Source organism: Furipterus horrens, unplaced genomic scaffold (assembly GCF_987537825.1).
Source record: "Furipterus horrens unplaced genomic scaffold, mFurHor1.1.pri manual_scaffold_7, whole genome shotgun sequence".
Taxonomy (NCBI): domain Eukaryota; kingdom Metazoa; phylum Chordata; class Mammalia; order Chiroptera; family Furipteridae; genus Furipterus; species Furipterus horrens.
Genome location: NW_028327177.1, coordinates 96718395 through 96736758, shown reverse-complemented (window position 1 = coordinate 96736758; position 18364 = coordinate 96718395). Strand labels below are relative to the sequence as shown.

Below are 18364 nucleotides of genomic sequence, written 5' to 3'. Positions count from 1 at the left end.
GCGCTGCCCTAGTGCGCTTCCGCCGGTGACTGGGGTCCGAGATGGGAGAGGGTGGCCCCCGGGTCTCAGAGGAATCTTTTATACCCAAGCCAAGGGAGTCCGCTGGTCAGAAAGGACTTGGCGCCGAATTTGTTTCCCTGCCCAGCTCTGATATCTTGGCCACCACCACTCGCTGCAGTCGCGCGGACGCCGGGCCTCGGCCTGACAAGAGTGCTAGCTGCCCAGAAGCCCCGGCCCGGGTTCAGGAGCACCAGGGCGGCCCTGCAGCTGGCCGACGCCGGGGGCCCCGCGCTTGTGCGCCCGAGCCGCCCACCCCACTTTCCCCTATCAGGCGCTGCCACCGGAGGAGCCTCTGCGGGCGGCCTCGCTGCTGTGCCCTCGTCAGAATCCACTGAGCCCAGTCCTTTCCCCACCCGACTCCCCACCCCCACCCTCCCGAATGTGAGCCTGGTCTCCGGGACAAGCCCCGGTTCCTTCTTCAGACTTTTACCTCTTCACCTGCCCTTCTTTCTGGAAAATTGCGCAACCAGGGTGGGAGGCTGCGATACCTCTAAGCTCGGCAGCACCTGAACCCCTGCCCCTAACCCAGACTGGACACGCGGCGCGGTCTCGAAGCTGTCACTGGCAAAGTGCAGGGCGCTGCGCCCGGCCCTTGGCCTCCCTCCTGCGCCCCCACCTCCATCTCCACCCCAGGTGTGTGTCGCCAGGGCTGAGGGTCAGCCCCGGGCCAGCTTTAGAGTCGCACCCGCGGTGGCGGACTGCGGAGTTGTAAAGAACTCGGTGGCTGCAGAGAGCCGGGCGGGGCAGGGAGAGCTCCGCTGCGGCCAAGGACACTGGAGTTTGCGAGTCCCCGCCCGCGCGGCGCCTCCCACCCTCTTGCCGCGGCTAGTCGGACTCCCTGGGGCCACCGAGGCGGGGCGGGGCAGCCGCTGCTGTGAAAGGCGCGTTTCCCTCCCTCCTCCCTCGCCAGCCTCCCTCTCCACCTCTCTTCCCTCCCTCCTCTCCGCCCTCTTCCCCCCAACCCCACCCGCTCCTTCTTCAGCTCCTCAAGTGAGCCCGGCGCGCGAGAGGCAGGCGGGGCGGGGCGGCGCGGCGCGGCGCGGAGTAGGCAGTCCAGAGCGCTCGCCCACTGCCCGCTCCGCGCAGCTCTCTGTGTCCGCTCTTGTCACCGCCACTGGCGGGTCGGAGGGAGCCCAGCATGGCCGGGCCGGGTTCGCAGCGCCGCGCGTCCCGGGGGGCCTCTGGGTTCCTCGCCGCGGCGCTTCTCTACGCCGCGCTGGGGGACGTGGTGCGCTCAGAGCAGCAGATCCCACTCTCTGTGTAAGTACCGGCCCCTGCGCTGCCGGGGGAGGGGACCCAGCCGCCCGCGACCCACTGTGCCCAAGTTTGGGCGCCTGCAGGTGCAGCTGAGCAGGACCTGCGGCGGGCGTCGGCCTCGCCTCTCGCACCTGCCTTCCAGGAGCAGAGTGGGATGGCGAGTCCCGGGTGGGACCCTCTAGCCCCCACTCTCGGGTTGGCAAGTGAAACCTGGAGAGGCTCACCTCCTGCGACAGCACCAACTTTGAAGCCTGTTTACCAAACCCAACTTCCACGGGCCGTTTATTTACCCGCATCTTCGCTGTCTTCACTTCTTTTTGGGCAAGGGGCACGGGTAGATTTCTTCTGACTAGTATTTGCCAGGTGATACCCATTCGGGGTGCGTAAGTTCTCAGGCAATCATTCAATTAAAACCCAGTGATCTTTTTGGAGAGCCTTGGAGACTTTGCGCATTCTGAACTATGATCCCCCCCACCACTCGGGCCCCCGCCCGTGCAGCGCTCTGCAGTTTGGTGCTGGCAGTTTCTGTCAAGGCGTTAATCCCCCCCCCCCCCCCTTCCTTCCAATGTATATCGCCGGGCTCCTTCAGCCACAGCCTGTGTGTGCGTTTGCGTGCGTTTGGACTGTGACACGGATGTTAAATTTGTTTCTGTGCCATTTCTCCCTGTAGGGTGAAGCTCTGGGCCTCGGCATTTGGTGGGGAGATAAAATCCATTGCTGCTAAGTACTCCGGCTCCCAGCTTCTGCAAAAGGTAAGGTTTCTGTGGTGGCAGGAAGGGAGGATTTTTCCAGCACAGAAAATGGAGGCAGTTTTAGTTTTCCAAACAAACGTGAACCCCAAGCAGCATCAGTTAGCAGAGGTGTCCCTGATCCCCCGGTTTCTTGGCGATGTACTGTGCCGTGACTTCTCCCTACCAGCCGGTTATTTTTAGATGACACTTGATTCTAAACACAAAGAAAAGCAGGATACTCACTGGCACTGTCCTGGCTGGGGCTCGGAAACTGAGTGTTTCTGCACAGCTCTCCTCTCAGTGTCGGTATTGCTGTTTCAGTGTGAGAGCAGATGCTCCTCTGGCCAAAAAATGCTAACTTCATCCAAGGGGCAGAATCTGCGCCTACTTGATGATGTGTTTCACCTTGCCTGCATGTGAGGCTGGGGTTCATTGTATCGGAGAAAGACGCTGCACTATTGTTTGTCATCCCTGCAGTTCTACAATCCCATTATTCCCCAATCAGCTAGACCCAGGGCTGGGATGCATTACATCATTACAGATAAGGAGAATGAATATGGTTATCTTTCCACTCAGCTGCACTGCCGGGTAATAACCTATGAGAGTCTTCCACAAACTTAAGAAATTGGTCTGTGTTCATATAATTCTGGAGAGTAATGAGAATGGAAAATTGATTATTAGGCTTTTATCAGAAGCGGCATCAATTTTAATTCAAATAGACAGCATTATGCTTAAAATTACCCTGTGAGATATATGGTCCTTTACTCTCTTCTCCAAAAAGAAAAGGGGGGTGGGGAAGGTGGTCTGGGAAGGAGAGATTAGAAGGGTTAAGAGAATTTCAAGTTAATAAATCAACAGGATTAATTAATCCAAAGATTCTCTCAAAGATAGAAAACAAAATTGACTTTGAGGGGATAATTCTCTGAAAATGGGTACAAACAGCTTAAATTGTTAAGTTAACTTTTAAGTATTTTAAAATGTGCTTTTTGGGCCAATGTAACATATGTGTTATGCATGCTGCCTGGTAACCAAGTATGTATTTTATTTATGGCATTCCGCTTCAGAGAGTAGCATTTTTGGGGCTAGTATATGAAACAGTTTGTCACATGAAATTTAAATATCCTAATCAAACATCAACCCACAGTAGAATGTTATTCTGGTTTAAAAATTGCCAGTGCCATACTCTTTGAAACCATGCAAAGATCGTTTGCTCAACTCCCTTATTTGGGGGAAGGAGTTCATTGAATTATAGACAGTTGATAAAAATTTGAGGCTAGATGTGCGTGCCCTTATGGGCAATGTAATTTACATACCTGTGAACCTACTCTCCGTTTATAGGAATGACATCTTTTGTTAGTATTCTTACTCTGGACCAGTCTGTACCCTGCTTTGGCCTATTGCCCATGTGTCAGATGTTTTATGTGAAGAGTTTTGGACTATTGCTTTGTGTATTTTTCTTATGCATTTAAAGAGGAGAATATCTGTATAACTGTAAAGAAATAGTTGTCATCTGCATATTGTAGTTTAGTTGTAGCAACTTTGAAAGAATCCCTTCAGAGCCTGTGACTGTTTTCTTGTTCGTGCTTACATATCTTGTATCTTACATTTTGTAGGAGTACATGAAATATGTTTTTCCTTCTCTCTGAAGTTAAAACACACACACACACACACACACACACACACACACACACACTCTTTCTCTCTCTATCTGTTTGCACAAGGCCTCATCAACCATATTATTGGCTGCTCTATAATAGCAAATTGGAAACAGCTAAAATGCTTCTCGTACCTTCTCATCAACATCCTTTCTGATAGTGAATTCACAAGCCTAGCTTTGCTTTTGTCATGTTTGCAGCTTGACAATTGTATAATTATTTCCAGCTGTTTACGGCTTTGTTGTCATTTCTTGCTGTTGCCTGGCATTTTTAACGGTGATGTGGGGGGAAGGTGAGGTGTTGCTTGGCATTAGGTTCCAGGGTAGGTATCTGCTCTTGCTCCTGGATTACAGTGATTGCCCTGGAGTCCTGAGATGCCCATGGATTTGGCTTGCTAGGCAGGGCATGTTTGACAACTTGGGGAGCATTTTTGCAGTTATCTTTTGGTCCTCTTGTTCCATTGCCCCCAAATATGACTATTTTAAAAATTAGCAAAGAACGTTGATTTAGAGAGTTCAGAGGATGGATGAGAAAAAATCCAAGGTGCTCAGAGTGTGGGAGGCATAACACCTTTTGAAAAAGCAAGGAGGTGATTGCCTTACTCTTGTTTGTTTTCAAGTTTCTGGCCATTTGCATGAGGAATTACTCCTCTAAATCAAAACTCTATGCATCTTTCCAGCCTGTTAAACCAACCACGCCGTTGTCCGGGGACAGCCAACTGACCTGGAGTCTGCACGATCCTTCCCCATGTGGGAAGGCCACCCTCCCCTCCACACCCCCACTATTATTACGTTTTTCTGGACCCAAGGGTAGGTAGGACGACGACCATGTCCAGCTTGAAGCAGCTAGAGGAGCTTGAGACCTTCGCCCATTGTCCTTTACAAGATTACAAAGGGTCTTAATATCTGAGAGGGAGGGATAGGTATTTTTCATGAACCATGGGTATGGACTTGGGCGGGGATTGCTGGGGGAGGGAGATGCTGGGGGGAGGGGAGTAAAGGGGAGAAAATTGGAACTGTTGTAACAATATAATCAATAAAATACAAAAAAAACCTATAAAAAACGAACAAACAAACAAAAAAAATTATGTATCTTTAACAATTAAGATACTCTCAAAATTACCTAGAAAACTTGGTTGAAAAATGCATTAACACTGTATTAAGGGGACTCAAAGGTGACAATTCTGTGTTGCATAGTAAACTGTTATTACATTTTTAAAGCACAGACATTTGAACTTGAATTTTAGTTAAGTAAGCTATACTGTGTGCCACTATGTAATTTTATGTACTTTATGTAGTTTCTCTAATCGAAACTTCATGTTGTGATTGATGTAGTATGCTCATTTTTAGCATGGGAGTTTAGCAATTTTTGCACTAAGGCAAAAACTTTATGAAGTAGTTATTTTAAATATAGATTAAATAATAATTGGCCATCTATTTTAAGATGTTGGAAGACACCATTTTGGTAACGGGTTCTTATTAGGCAATTTAATCGGAGGAAGCAGTATTATCACTGACTTCATAAATGTAAATACAAATATTTAATAACGTACCTCATCGTAGCTTCAGAAAGAAAAATATTTCAATAATTGTTTCTATGTTTTAATATCATGGCTTTTGCTACTTTACCTTATGATAATATATTATGTATTCACTGCCAGATTTTCTTATTTTTATCTTCTCTTTTGTCTTTGCTGAGCTCAGGAATAGCAACCTATTAGTTCCTTGCAAAGAGAATATTTTTCATTTTATAAAATGCAGTAGTTCATGTTTTAGAAAAGTTGTGTGTTTTCAGTATAGAATGGAGAGATGTGGGACTTGGATGTTGGAGTTGGAGTTAACCTCGAGAGGTTTTACAGCGGTTGCAGGAGAGCAGGGCTGCAAGGAAGGTGCTGGCGTGCTGCTGTGCGCCTAGATGCTGCCTCCCTTCACTGCAGATACTGCAGGGGTTCCATTCACTTCACCCTTGAATTAACTTTCTTGTTTGACATATTCATGCCAGGATTCAGCTGTCTCTGTCTTGCTTCATTTTCCCGAGAGAATGAGCTTTGTTTGGTTCTTTTAGGGTGGGATAGCTTCATTCCCCCTTTAACAGTGGGATTCAGTGAGAAGCATTCTAGTAGGTCCTGTAACCTAGGCTGTTAAACTCCTGTGCTCCAGACCCCTAACATTCACAAGAAAAGGCATTGAACTTGGCGTGATTCTCATTTCATTATCCTTTGGGACAATTTGGTAGGGGCTGGGTGTTTCATTCTGTTTAGTCCTGCATTCAGGGAATGCATGTTCATGGGAATGAAGAATTTCAATTACATTTTCCAGAATTGGGATGATAAATACACAGCAGAAATACAGGTAGTGTGTGTCTCTGCCATTAATGCTAGAAAGGAATTGACATTTACCTTGGATGCCTCATGTAACACTTCTTGGAATGCACAGCCAGGGTTTTGTGTTATCAACTATTTATTGAGAGAGTGGTTTTAATACACAAACTTGATGTCTCTTTCCATAGGAAAGAGTCAGCAAAGTAAAAGGTTGATTCTTTAAGCCATTTTGATAATTATGACTTTTTATCAATGTAGGAATCGATGGGCTTTTGAATAATTAAATAGGAGTAGTCATTTGTCAGGGATTGGGTAGCAGTGGTGTGCTGCCCTTTGGGAGCCTGCCGCTCTACAAATTGCTTCTGTGGAGGAGGTGCTACTTAGCTGAATGTTTTTGTTGAATAAATACAGTTATTTGTCATCCTGCAAGATTAATGTATTCAACCTATGCTGCTGATGCTTTAAGTCACAGCACCACTTCAATTACTGGGCTTTCCCCAGACAGATTATTTTTTAAAGTCTTGAAGTCTCAGAAATGACAGTTTTCAATCTTTGAGGGCAGTTTATTGGTTTAATTAGCCCAATAGTCAGGACATTAGCAAGGCAGAGTGAACCAGTTAGAATTCAATTCGAGCATCTTCCCCATGCATACATTTAATTGCATTTGCAAACTTGTACATGGTCATTTGCTGTCCAGAGGAAGTTCTTTTTCTATTGCTTTGCTCAGTTTTTGTCTGAGCCTCTTTTGTTCATTCATTTTCCTTTTCTCAAAAATTTTTTTCTGCAGGTATATTTCTGACTTGCTTTTTCTCCCATTAGGAACTGCTATAGCCTCTGTTGCTCAGATTTACACATGCTAGTCAAAATGAAGAGAAATGAAAATATACACATGGCTTTCTCATTGGACACAAACTTCAGATTTTTATTCCAAAGTAGTAATAATTACTATAATGATATCAAACTGGTTTTATTTTATAATATATTTTATCTTATTTATTCTAATACCAAGGTGCTTTTTGGCAAACACATAAGTACCAAATCACCTAATAATTATTTAATCTGTCAGGCACAGGCAAGCACAATTAATGTTTCCAGTCTGGGATAAAGACATAGCTGTGTATCAGGAGGAACAAAACCATTGCCTGGAGCACCTGTGGCCCTGCCAGGTGTTTCATTGTCCTGCAGTTTGAAGCACATATTCACAGAAGTGCAAGTTTGGGGTTTTAGCTTTTTTCTTGTTCAGTTTTTTATTGATCCTCACATGGTGTTTTGTGCTCCCACTTATGTTGATCAGTGAATGGCTTGGTGTGTTGGGCTTACGTACAAAGGGTCGCACAGGGATCCTTTGCTTCAGGTCTGTCATTAATCCAGATTCACCACTGCAGTGCCCACAAGTGAGCTTTTTTTAACCAAGTACACCCCTCTGTGACATTGATTTCTGCCCCACTCCACCCCCCATCTTTTGCAGTCACAGTGCTTGTTGGGACAGGCTCTGGAGTTGAGAACCGCAGCAGAGCCTTCCAGCAGATTGGGTGTTCCCTAGGACCCTAGGTTGTGACTTGGAGGTTGGCTATGGCTGAGACTGAGAAAAAAATGCAATAGATGCTGTAAATGCCAGTCTATGAATTAGCCTATGAGATCCCCCCATTTTAATGTAATTTTTATACAAGAGACATAATGGCTTGTGTTTCATCTTGAGTGACTGGAGTGATGCTTTTATGTATCACTCAGTGGGAGGAGGAGTTCCTCATATCTGGCAATGCGAACAGAATCTTCATCAGCCCTTTGGTCCATTAAAGTTAGCTTCTCCTTCAAGAAGTAGAAGAAAGTTATTTTACAAATACCATTTTAAAAAAAATCCTCACCGGAGGATATGTTTATTGATTTGAGAGAGAAAGAGGAAGTGTGAGAGAGGGAGAAACACCAACTGTTTGCCTCCAAAACATTCCCTGACTGGGGATGGAACCAGCAACCTAAGTATGTGTCCTGACCAGGAATCCAGCCTGCTACCTTTTGGTGTACGAGATGATGCTCCAATAAGCAGAACCACCCAGCCTGGGCTACAAATACAACTTTGAAAAGGGTCCAGTATGTTTTCAATAAATGGTAAACATTTCAATTTCCATTTCTTTGAATAGCACTCACTGGGTGCTCATTACAAGGCAGTTTAAGAAAGGCATTACATTTATAAGGTGTATTAAATTTATACATTGCATAGCTTTCCTATTACCCCAAATCAAGATTATGAAATAACTCAGAAACCATACTATTAATGGGCATTTGAAGGTCAAATTGGAAAGGAGAGCATTATCTCCTGACAAGAAATAAATGGCTATTTCTTCACTATATGCACTTGGTATTGGAAAACAGTATCCTCCCAAGGTTAAAATAGCTGTTATCCATGTAAATGATCTGGACAGGCAAGTTGGGCAGGGCTGTAAATGGCTGTGGGTTCACAGAACAGACCTCTGGTTGTCCATTTTAGATGAAGCAACTGCCAGTTGATATTCGGGGCCTGCGCACGTCATTACCATTATACTTATTAAGTTTGTGTGTTCATGTGTATGCCAATAAAAATGGATGCCACTCATCACAGAATGTGCCGGATGCTGCCTGCTGACAGGGAAGACTGTTCTTGTCTGCTTATGCTGCTGGAGTGAGCAGCCTGAGGGAGCAAACCAGGGTGTTAGGACAGAACTGAGTGACCCAGTCTACTGGGCATGACTTTGTCCAGCATCTGAGATTTTGTAGACAGCTGGAAGCTGAGGATTCGTTCAGACCAGGACCAGCAGGTATGTAATTTGCAGGGCCCTATGTGAAAGGAAAATATGGGACCCCTTGTTAAAAAAATTATTAAGACTTTCAAGATAATAAAAGAGCATTAGAGCAAGCACAGGGCCCGTTGAGCCCAGGAAAACCCACTGTGGGAGAGGCTAGCCTCAGTTTGCCTTTTTCCCCCCTACTGAGATACTGATCCTCTCAGCCTAATTTAAGGCTCCTGGCCACGGTCTAGGGGGTGGTCTTTGCCCATCTTTGTTTGTTTTAATAGGTTGAGGGCTTGGACTATTTTCAGAGATGCACATCTTTGGAGACACAGTGTTGTTAAAGGTAACAACAAGAAGCAGTGGCATCTGTCTTCTTATGTTTTCTGTAGGCATTTCCTGAGTGGCCTTGGACAAATCACTTAAATAATAAAAATCAGGTAGCGTTCACTGAAAGCCCCTGCATTCCAGGTACTATGATAAGTACTTAACATATGTCATCCCATTCACTTCCCTTATCAACCTAAAGAGGCAGGGACTACCAGTCACCTCATTTTACAGATTTAGAAGCTGAGGCTTACAGAAGTTAAGCGACTTCCCCAAGGTGACCATGCTGAGTTTCCAGAGTCTGTGCACCTGGCCACGATGCTACGGTCTCTTGTCTTTATGTGCTCTTCTTTGACCTCAGTTCCTGTTTGAAAAAAATATGAATAATACCTGCATTTCTCTACCTCATGGATGTTTGGGAGGATTAAAAGAGATAACATCTGGGAAATTACTTCATAAACAATTAAAGCCTGGTATAACAGCTGAGAGGACATGGTTTGGAGCCAGAACTTGGCTTTGAGTCCCAGATCTGCCATCTCTTAGCTGGGTCACCTTGTAGTAACATTTCTGAACCTGAACTCTCAAAAGAAGACCAATACCTTCCACCTTATAGACTGTGGAGAGGATTAAATGAAATAAAATATGCAAAGCATCTAGCACAGTGCTGGCACAAAAGAGCTTCACATCAGTGAGTTGTTGAGGTCATGATTGTTTGCACGACACAAATACTGACTCTTCAAATAACCTTCATTGAGCACCTGTGGGCTCTGGCTCTACATATACATGTGGACTAAGTTAACAATCAAGTGCATGCATGGGTGGGTAAGTGCTGGGTGCTGGCATGTAGGAAGGTGATGCCACCTGGCATTCGGTAGGGAGGACCTCATGGGACCAAGTATGTAATACTTCAGGACAGGAGGCGGCCCAGATTTTAACTTCTTGAGGTTGGCTCCCTCCTCCCTGAGGGTTGAGGAGTTGCCCATAGGAACCCTTCACACAGGGTCTTCCTGTTGCCTCCTCCCTGGCTTGTGCTCCTGTGTAGATGGTGGCTCAGGCTGAGGAGTGACTGTCTGCTGCACTGCCCAGAGTGAGAGCCCAGAGCACCCAGCAATTTCCTCCACTGTAAAAGCGCATCCAGAAGTCAGCCACAGGCACACATTAATCCAAATGTCCTGTAGGACAGCATTCCAGGCATTTCCTCCTGTGAGAATTCTTCTTACTAGCACTTGGGGGATATTGAACTTCTCCCAGATGGTTCCTGCAGAGCAGTGGTAGAGGCCAGCCAGGGGACAGATACCTCACAGGGGCAGGGTGGTTTTTCCTCTAGTCAAGGTGCATGGAGGGGTAGCAATGCATGGGGACCGCCATCTGTCATCAGGAGGCACTGGAGGGTATCTCATTTTCCTTGACTCTTCCCACTGGCTCTGCCCACCTCCTCTTCAGAGCTTCCTTGACATGTTTTGTTGTCTCTGTCCTTTGAGCATCCACAGTCCTATGCTGATCTCCTTGAAGATTTTGAATGAATGATACTTGCCACCTCTTTTTGTGTAAACATAGGTACCAACATTTTGAAATTGTGAAGAGGCTGCTATTGTAGTTGCATAACTTTTAAAAATTGTTAATGTATCAAGCTGTTATAATTAGCACTGAGAGTCAGTGAGAAGTCAGTGATTAAAGTAAACACAGTTCTACATGGGCCAAATAGTTCAGACACCATTTTTACCTTGGTTTGCTCATCAACAAAATGGAGCTAGTAAGGAAAACCCCTGCGTCATAGGGCTTTGGGAGGATGAAGTGACGTAACATATGAAATTATTTAGAATGATGTTTAGGAAGCTGCAGTTTGCTAGTTGCTTTCTCATTTATAATTTCATTTCATTATTAATGAAGAGAAAGAGAGATGTCTGGAATTTGAGTCACTCTGATCCTACGATGAGTTCATAAAATTAAGGCAATGTGTGTCACACACATTTAATGTGATGGGCAAACAGTGGCACATAGTAATATTTATTATGTCCCCGAGGAGGTGAATCTTCCCCCCCCCTCAAATTTTCTCATCTTGCCCCTTATACAATAAAGGTTTGTAGTTCAAGGTGTGGGGATTCAAGTTTGTTCTTGCTCTAACATTGTACTGTAATTTGCAAAGCAAGGTGAGAGTCAGAAACACTGGGCAGGCATTTGGCTCTGTGTCCCTAAGCCATCCATAATGCCTTTTCCATTGAGCTGCTTTGAGGCAGAGGCAGAAAAATATTGTAAGAAAGAACAATAGGTGTGGGAGGCAATAAATCCATCGGAAGTAGATAGTCTTTGGCCACAAATCATAGCATAGAGCTTTACTCTTAGCTTTCTACCAATTTCCATTATTGGTGAAATTTCTGTTACCACAATATGATCATATCATGTACAAAGAGCTCAGTGGGCATAGGTTTTTGCCTCACTTGTTCAATAAATGATAGTCATTTGGCTTCTGGGATGATAATGCTGAAGTTTGAACACTTTCTCAGTTCTGGCCTGGGCTTCTGTCAGAACACTGTGCTTTTTGCACACTGGCACAGAGGCACACTTTAAGGGAATCACTATCAGGCAGCCATTAAAAGGTGCATGAGTGTGTGTGTGCATGCACAAGTGCACGTGTGTGACAGGCGTTTTACTATACATGAGCTGTTTGTTGATAAGAACTGGAAATTCCTTTAAAATCCCAGGGTCTGTGTCCAAGTTCAAGTATTTCACAACATCAGGAGTCATCCGGTCAACCCTAAAACAAGATATAATCCTCTCAAGGAAAGGACAGGTCATAGCTCACTAATCTCTTCAAAAAAAGCCAAAGATACACATTTCCTAGAACAAGAATTTCAGAATTACAGACCTGAAATTCAGATGATGAACTTTCTACTTAAACAGCAAGATTTTCAGTTTTGTTTTTTCATGAAACAAATGCCCTATGAATAATGGGAAAGATATATAGAATTAGAAAGAAATCAGAGGATTATTGATTTTAAGTCTTTAAAGAGAGGAGGTTGGTCTTGGGAGGGTGGCACTGTGTAGAGGTGAGAGTCTGGATCTGAGTCAGACTAGTCTGGGTTTGCATGCAGTGCTACTGCTGATTAGTGATCTGACCCCGACAGGTCAGTCACTGGGCCTCCATGTTCTTGCCTATCAAGTGGGCACGGTGGTACTAACTTCTGAGGTAGAGTTGAGAGGTCTGACTGAGAAGCTGCACACAGGATACTTAGTCAAAATTGGCTCCTAGGAAGTGTTTAGAAAAGATGGGCTGTTGTTATTGTTGTTATGATGATTATTCCACAGTAGCTGTTCCCACACGCCATGCCATGTTGCTACTGGAGATAGCAGTTTGTCCACTTGAGGGAGAGTTAATAGGCCATCCAGAGGCCTTCTTTGGAGATCCCCGCTAAAGCTGCCCAGCGCTGAGCACCATAAGTGCTTCTTAGGCAGTAATCCTAATAATAATGATGCGTGTGCTTTATTTGTTTTTTCATGCCATGTGTTTTATTTGTACTATTTCATTTAATTCCTCACACTCACTTCTGAGGTTGGTTCTGTCATTACATCCATTTTAGAAGTGCAGAAATGGAGATCAAGAATGTGACTTTGCCCATGGCTACCCAGCTCCAGGTGGCAGAGGCAGGTTTGGAATCCAAGTCACGTGAATCCTGGTCAGGTGCCTGGCCAGGTGCCTGGGCTGGGCCTGGGTCTGAGGAAGAGCATCCCTGTAACCCACATCCCCCCTGCTTTTATTACAGCCTGGTGTTGGCTCGTCAGGGTTATGGTTGGAAACTTCCTCCAGCTCTTAATCCTTTTCCCAGCTGGATTCTTGGTCTTGTTTGGGTGCATTATCATTTGCTTTTTAAATACAGAATTAAAAGGGACAATAGCTGGACTGAGGGGAGACCCCAGTAAGCTCTCTAGCTTTTTATAATTCTCTCTTTATTATAATAAAATGATGCTGCTGATCTTTTGGTTTCCTTGTGGGTCAGCTCATTAGGTCTGACTCTTAAGAAGCCTTTCTGAGAATCTCATTGAATTTGGTTAAATTTCCCTTTGTGTATTCCCGTTATGGTAATGGATGCTCCAGTGGAAGAGCCAGCTTGGGCCCTGGGACCTTGGAACAAGACGAATCTGGCTTTGAGATCCAGTGTGACCTTTGTTCAGCCAGCCTCATGTTCCTTATCTGTCAAATGGGGTCATGGTGAGGATTAGCTTTGTTGACATGTAAGAGTCACAGCATAGAACTGGACATCCGGGACATGCCCAGTAAATTTTAACTCCTTGGCCTTTGTTATCCCCATTCTTTGTCTTTCTGTCCTGGATGTCCGATGATGCTTATTTTTCTTTTCCTCTCGGGGAAGCTAGTTCTGTTTTTCTGCATGATTGACAGCTAGCTTAAAGGCCACCACCCTTGGATTCAACAGGGTCAGTTTTATTTTGCGTGGAATGAGTCTGGCAGATCCATACCTGCTGTTGGCAGGTCTGGGGGTATGTATTAGACTGAGGACCCCTTATCTTTTTCAGTGGGGAGGTGTTCAGAAGGAGGCAGGTAAGCTAGACCTTAAATTTCCCAAGGGCAGACTTGCTCTTCGATAGGAAAGGGTCCTCCTTTGGCACTTAGCACAGAACTGTCTTTGGGGTGGGTTTCAGGGGCTGTGGTGGAATGTGTGAATGTACAGATAAACAAAGGAAGGGCTGAGGGGAGCCTGTTCCTGGTGCTCACACTCCGGTGATGAGAATAAGAATGCTGTTGAGCATGAGCCAAGAACTAGGTCCTTCATATCCCTTTCTTCCTTTATTCTCAAAAGCTGGGTTTTATGAGTCCCTAGCATCAGGCGTGGATGCTGCAAAAGAGTCAGAGACTGCCTCCCAGCTACAGCAATTGAGCTCTGAAGCTTCGCAGGCAGGTCCTTCGCCCACAGCCCTCCCTGGGTGCCAGCAGGGACTGCCAGAAAGCCTAGCCAGCTGGTCCCAGCCGGTGAGCCCCTCTCGCCCCTGGGAGCATCCCAGCCTACCACAGCACCCTGAAAAAAACCCCAGAAGCCTCCCAGCTGGGCTGAGGGGTCTCGGTGCCTCTGCAGTGCCAAGCCCAGCAGCTGCCGTGGGAGCACCGCAGCACTGGGCGGGTGCACGAGGAGCACCAAGCGAGACTGATGGGGCCGCGCAGCCGCCACCATCAACCTGGGGGAGGCAACTCAGCACAGGCAATTAGGAAGCTGTTGCAGCTAATTCCATGGACCGCTCCAAAGCTACATTCCCAGTGATATTTGAGAGAAACGTGGATTTTAATTTCTGTCCTCTTCACCTTCGTGCGGGGCTGTTACCTGGCTTTCTCTGAGGCCCTGCCAGTGTCAAGATGTTGCATGTTGTTTGCGGAGGATGATTTTACCTTCTCAGTGCGGCTTCCTTTTATTTTATATTTGTTTATTTTTAACACCACTGAGACTGGGTTTCTGAGTCTGTGAGCTGCAGGCAACCAGAGCTGCTGCTTCGTTTGTTGCACGTACCTGCAGCAGCCACAGAGCAGTGCTACCCACTCCCGGACAACGTCCTGGCTGTGCCCTGCATGGCTCTGTCCGTCACCTCCCTGTAGGAGGAGACCTTGTGAAAGGCCATAAATCGAGTTTGGGTTATTTGCATTTGCATCCTGCAGGTGCAATTGCCCGCAGCTCTCTTCCCCAAGCCTGGTCTTGGGATCTGCACCAAGCACAGCATCTCCGAGATGAGGGTGAGCAGCTGGCTGAGAAGTGGGATTTAAATTATACGGTTTTAATGGGGGGAGGGCAGTTTTGCCAAAAGATGTTTAGCTCCAGCCACCGCCATTCCTCCCACTATCACACCCAACAGAGTATTGCATTTTGAGGTTTTTTGAGGATTCTTGCATCCAGCTCCTCCCTGGGATGTTAATCTATGAAGGCCATGAGGCTTCCAGGGTGAATTTTGTCCTATAACATCCAGACTTTTCTATCTCACCTCATAGTGACCAGAATACTATGCCCACCTCTGCCTTGCTGCTGACTCTGACTGCTCACTCAGACAGGATAAGAGGACCTCAGAGCTGGAGAAGATCCTCCTGAGAACCATCTCCTCCTGTAGGTGCTGGGGCAGGGGCTGGGGCATGCCACAGGTATCACAGTGAGTCAGGAATGCTGGCCCGGGTCATGCATGAAGCCCTCAGGGAAGGAACGCACCATGTCGGAGACCAGAGAGAGGCAGCCTCTAACCCCCTGTCCCTCTGCCCCTGTCCCATACCTTTCAAAGCTCCCTTGCTGCACAGGAAACTGGTTTGCAACCTTTCCTTGAATTAAATCTTATGAAAGCCTGAATTTTACCTATAGAAAATGTTCTCCCAATGTACCTCTTTTAACAGTCAAAATATTTGTCCTAGAGTGTCCTTAGGAAACATACCCCTTATTAACATGATCTACATAAATGAAGCTAGTAGGAGGCAGAACAATTAGTCAAATGTTTATTCAGTGCTGATAAACCTATCTGGAAACCTGAGGCCTCAACTTCCTTCTTTTGCACAGTAAAATTTCAAATGACCAAATGCTTCATTTTGTGTAGAATATTATGATTTTGGAAAATCTTTAGCTTTCTTAACAGACTTACAAGGGCACATTTGCTTTTCACCTCATGTTGGAAATGTTTTCTTGCTTCCCTTCTTTTCTTCTTGCTTCAACAGACACCTGTTATAGTCAATGGGTGTGCAGAGCGTGCTGGGGGCCAGAATCCCTTTCCGGCCGTGGCTCCCTTTCGCATCCTCACCTGGGGTGCTTCTGTGACAGCATGCTGCTCCCAGTCCCCAAACACGTCAGGCTGTGTCATGCCTCCATGCCTTGACCCATTCTATTCTCCCTGTCTACACTGCCCATCCTGTTGCCCTTGTCTGGCTGCTGAGCTCTGACTCTAGAGGATGTCAGACTTTAGCATCAGAGATATCAGTTGGGGAGCTTGTTAAAATGCATTATTCCAGAGTCCCACCTCAAGAGATTCAGACTCAGTCAGCCTGGTCCAGGGCCCAGGAACCTGCATTCTAACAAACTTCTTAAGTGTTTCAGATGTTGGCGGTCCACGGACCAGGCTTTGAGAAATGTTTATATCCAGCTGCTGGGAAGGCCACTGGCTTTCTCTAAAGAGACTTGCTAATTACCTGTTTTTTGTTTTTGTTTTTGTTGGGAGAAAGTGTGCATGTCTTCCCATTGTGGTTTGCTTAGTTAAGTACCTGTGTGTGAGAAGTCTGTGCTATCCTGGGCCAGAGCCTGTGGCTGCTTGGCCCCTGAGCCCAGCCTGACACTGGCACTGGGTGCAGCCTTCCTCGGCATACCTGGTGTGAATGGAGAGCTTTTCTTCTGCCATAAAAATGGGGCTTTGGAACAAGTCAGGCATTTTATCCATTAAGTCAGAAGGTATCCAGGAGCATGTCTTACTGCTGAGGCAGTTTATTTAGAAATCACTGAGCAGACTTGAAGTGGCCATTCTCCAATTTGTGAGATGGAGAGGAGTTTATTGACTTGTCACCGAATGGCTTTTCTGCTTACCAAATAGGTTATAGGGATCTGTGGTTACTAGCCCTTTAACAGAAAATTGTTTGGTGAACATCAGTGTGAAAGATGCCATCTGCTTCCCATGAAAGGCTGCTCCTCATCTCCCTGGTACAAGAATTGCTCCCCTAGGGGCTTGTTGGGCACAAAACTACATATTTTTCCACATCAGTGGCTTTCAAACTTTTTTGACCGTGGCCCACAGTAAGAAATACATGGTTCATTGCAACCCATTGCACACAACTTCACATGTGAAACACAAGTTTTATGGAACATTGCTTAGCCTTATTCTCTGTAGTATAGTCTGCTTTGTCCTATTTGATTGTACTCTTTTCTACTCCTATTTTGTTCTATTATTCTATTCTATTCTATTCTATTCATTTTAGAAGGCTGGCTGTGAGCAATAAATTCATCTCACAGACTAATAAATGTGTTAACAACAATAAAAAAAGTGCTCTAAATGTTACTGGGGTAGATTATAGGTTGGTTCAATTTTATTCTGGGAATTACAGTATTGATCATTGAGACTAAAGCTGTGTTTTCCCCAATAATAATGATAGGTGGTGATAGATAACATTTATCAGCCAGTCACAACTTAAGCTCTCTCTATAAATTTTTTTTTATCTTCTCAACAATCCCAAGAGATAAGTGCTCTGATAGTCCCATTTTCTAGATGTGGACACTTAGGTTCTGGGAGGTGGTGTGTCTTACCCAAGGTCATATAGCTAATAAGTGGTGACATTGGTTCTTGAACTCAGGTCTGCCTGACTGTGAGCCCATACTCTTAACCTGTGTTTGCATTTGCCTCTTCCTGTTGCCAGCAGCCACCTTAGGTGGTCCCAAATGTTACCACTGGGCTACTATGTGGATGGCCTGATGGAGAGCAATGGGAGGAAGTAGAAGAGAAAGGGAGGAGCATGGAAGAGGGAAGTTTGGGAAAAATAGGGTGAGCAGTGGTCTTCAAAACATCTGGTATTATATTTAGCACTTACGGAATTTATAGAGCATTTTTACACCTGTGTTATGTTGGCTGCCTCCTCTTAGTGCATCCCGTGGCTGGTGTTTGTTATCATACCTGCTGAGCAGTTGTTTGTATTCTCATCTCTTTCTCTGACCAGGGTCATCTTGGCATACCCAGGACCTGGCCTGAGGGGATACATCATGAGTATTTCGTGAATGAGCGAGTACATGAAGGGATACTTTAATTTAATCCTCATAACTAGCCCATGAGTAGTATTCCATCCTAGAGTTGCAGAAATGGGCCCCAAGATTGTGAAGCTAGTGACGGAAGAGCCAGATGAAGGAACACCCCTAGATGCAAATATGACTATTATGTTCCTATTTGTTTTTTAAAGATTAATTTGGTTATCCCACCTTCTCCTAAGAACTTATTTTCCTACATCTGGATCTGGGTTTGCTGAGTTTGGTTTTCTAGATTTTTTTTTTTTTTTTTTTTTTTTGGTTGTTGAGGCATGATGTGGCTAGACCAGAAGTCACAGGGCTAGAGAGGACAAGGCCCTGCCTGGGAGTCTGGAGTCCAGCTTCTGGCTCTGGCTCTGATATACTTCTCCCTGTGCCTGCACTCCGCAGAGCTCCAAGGATCCTCAGTGCTGACACTCAGCACAGTCCAGCATGACAGATCCTACCTCATCTCCTACCCAGGCTGCTCCACCATAAGATGGGTGGCACTCTTTCCATTTAG

General features: G+C 45.7%; 1 protein-coding gene across 1 annotated transcript in view; it reads left to right on the top strand.

The window, feature by feature from the left end:
- Nucleotides 1–1048: 1048 nt before the first annotated feature.
- Nucleotides 1049–18364, top strand: part of CACNA2D3 (calcium voltage-gated channel auxiliary subunit alpha2delta 3) — a 931470-nt gene continuing 914154 nt past the window's right edge. Inside the window, exons 1-2 of the mRNA XM_090284008.1 lie at nt 1049–1320; nt 1988–2069. Coding sequence (XP_090140134.1) covers nt 1199–1320; nt 1988–2069 — 204 coding nt within the window. The 5' untranslated portion in view covers nt 1049–1198. The remainder of the gene's footprint in view (nt 1321–1987; nt 2070–18364) is intronic.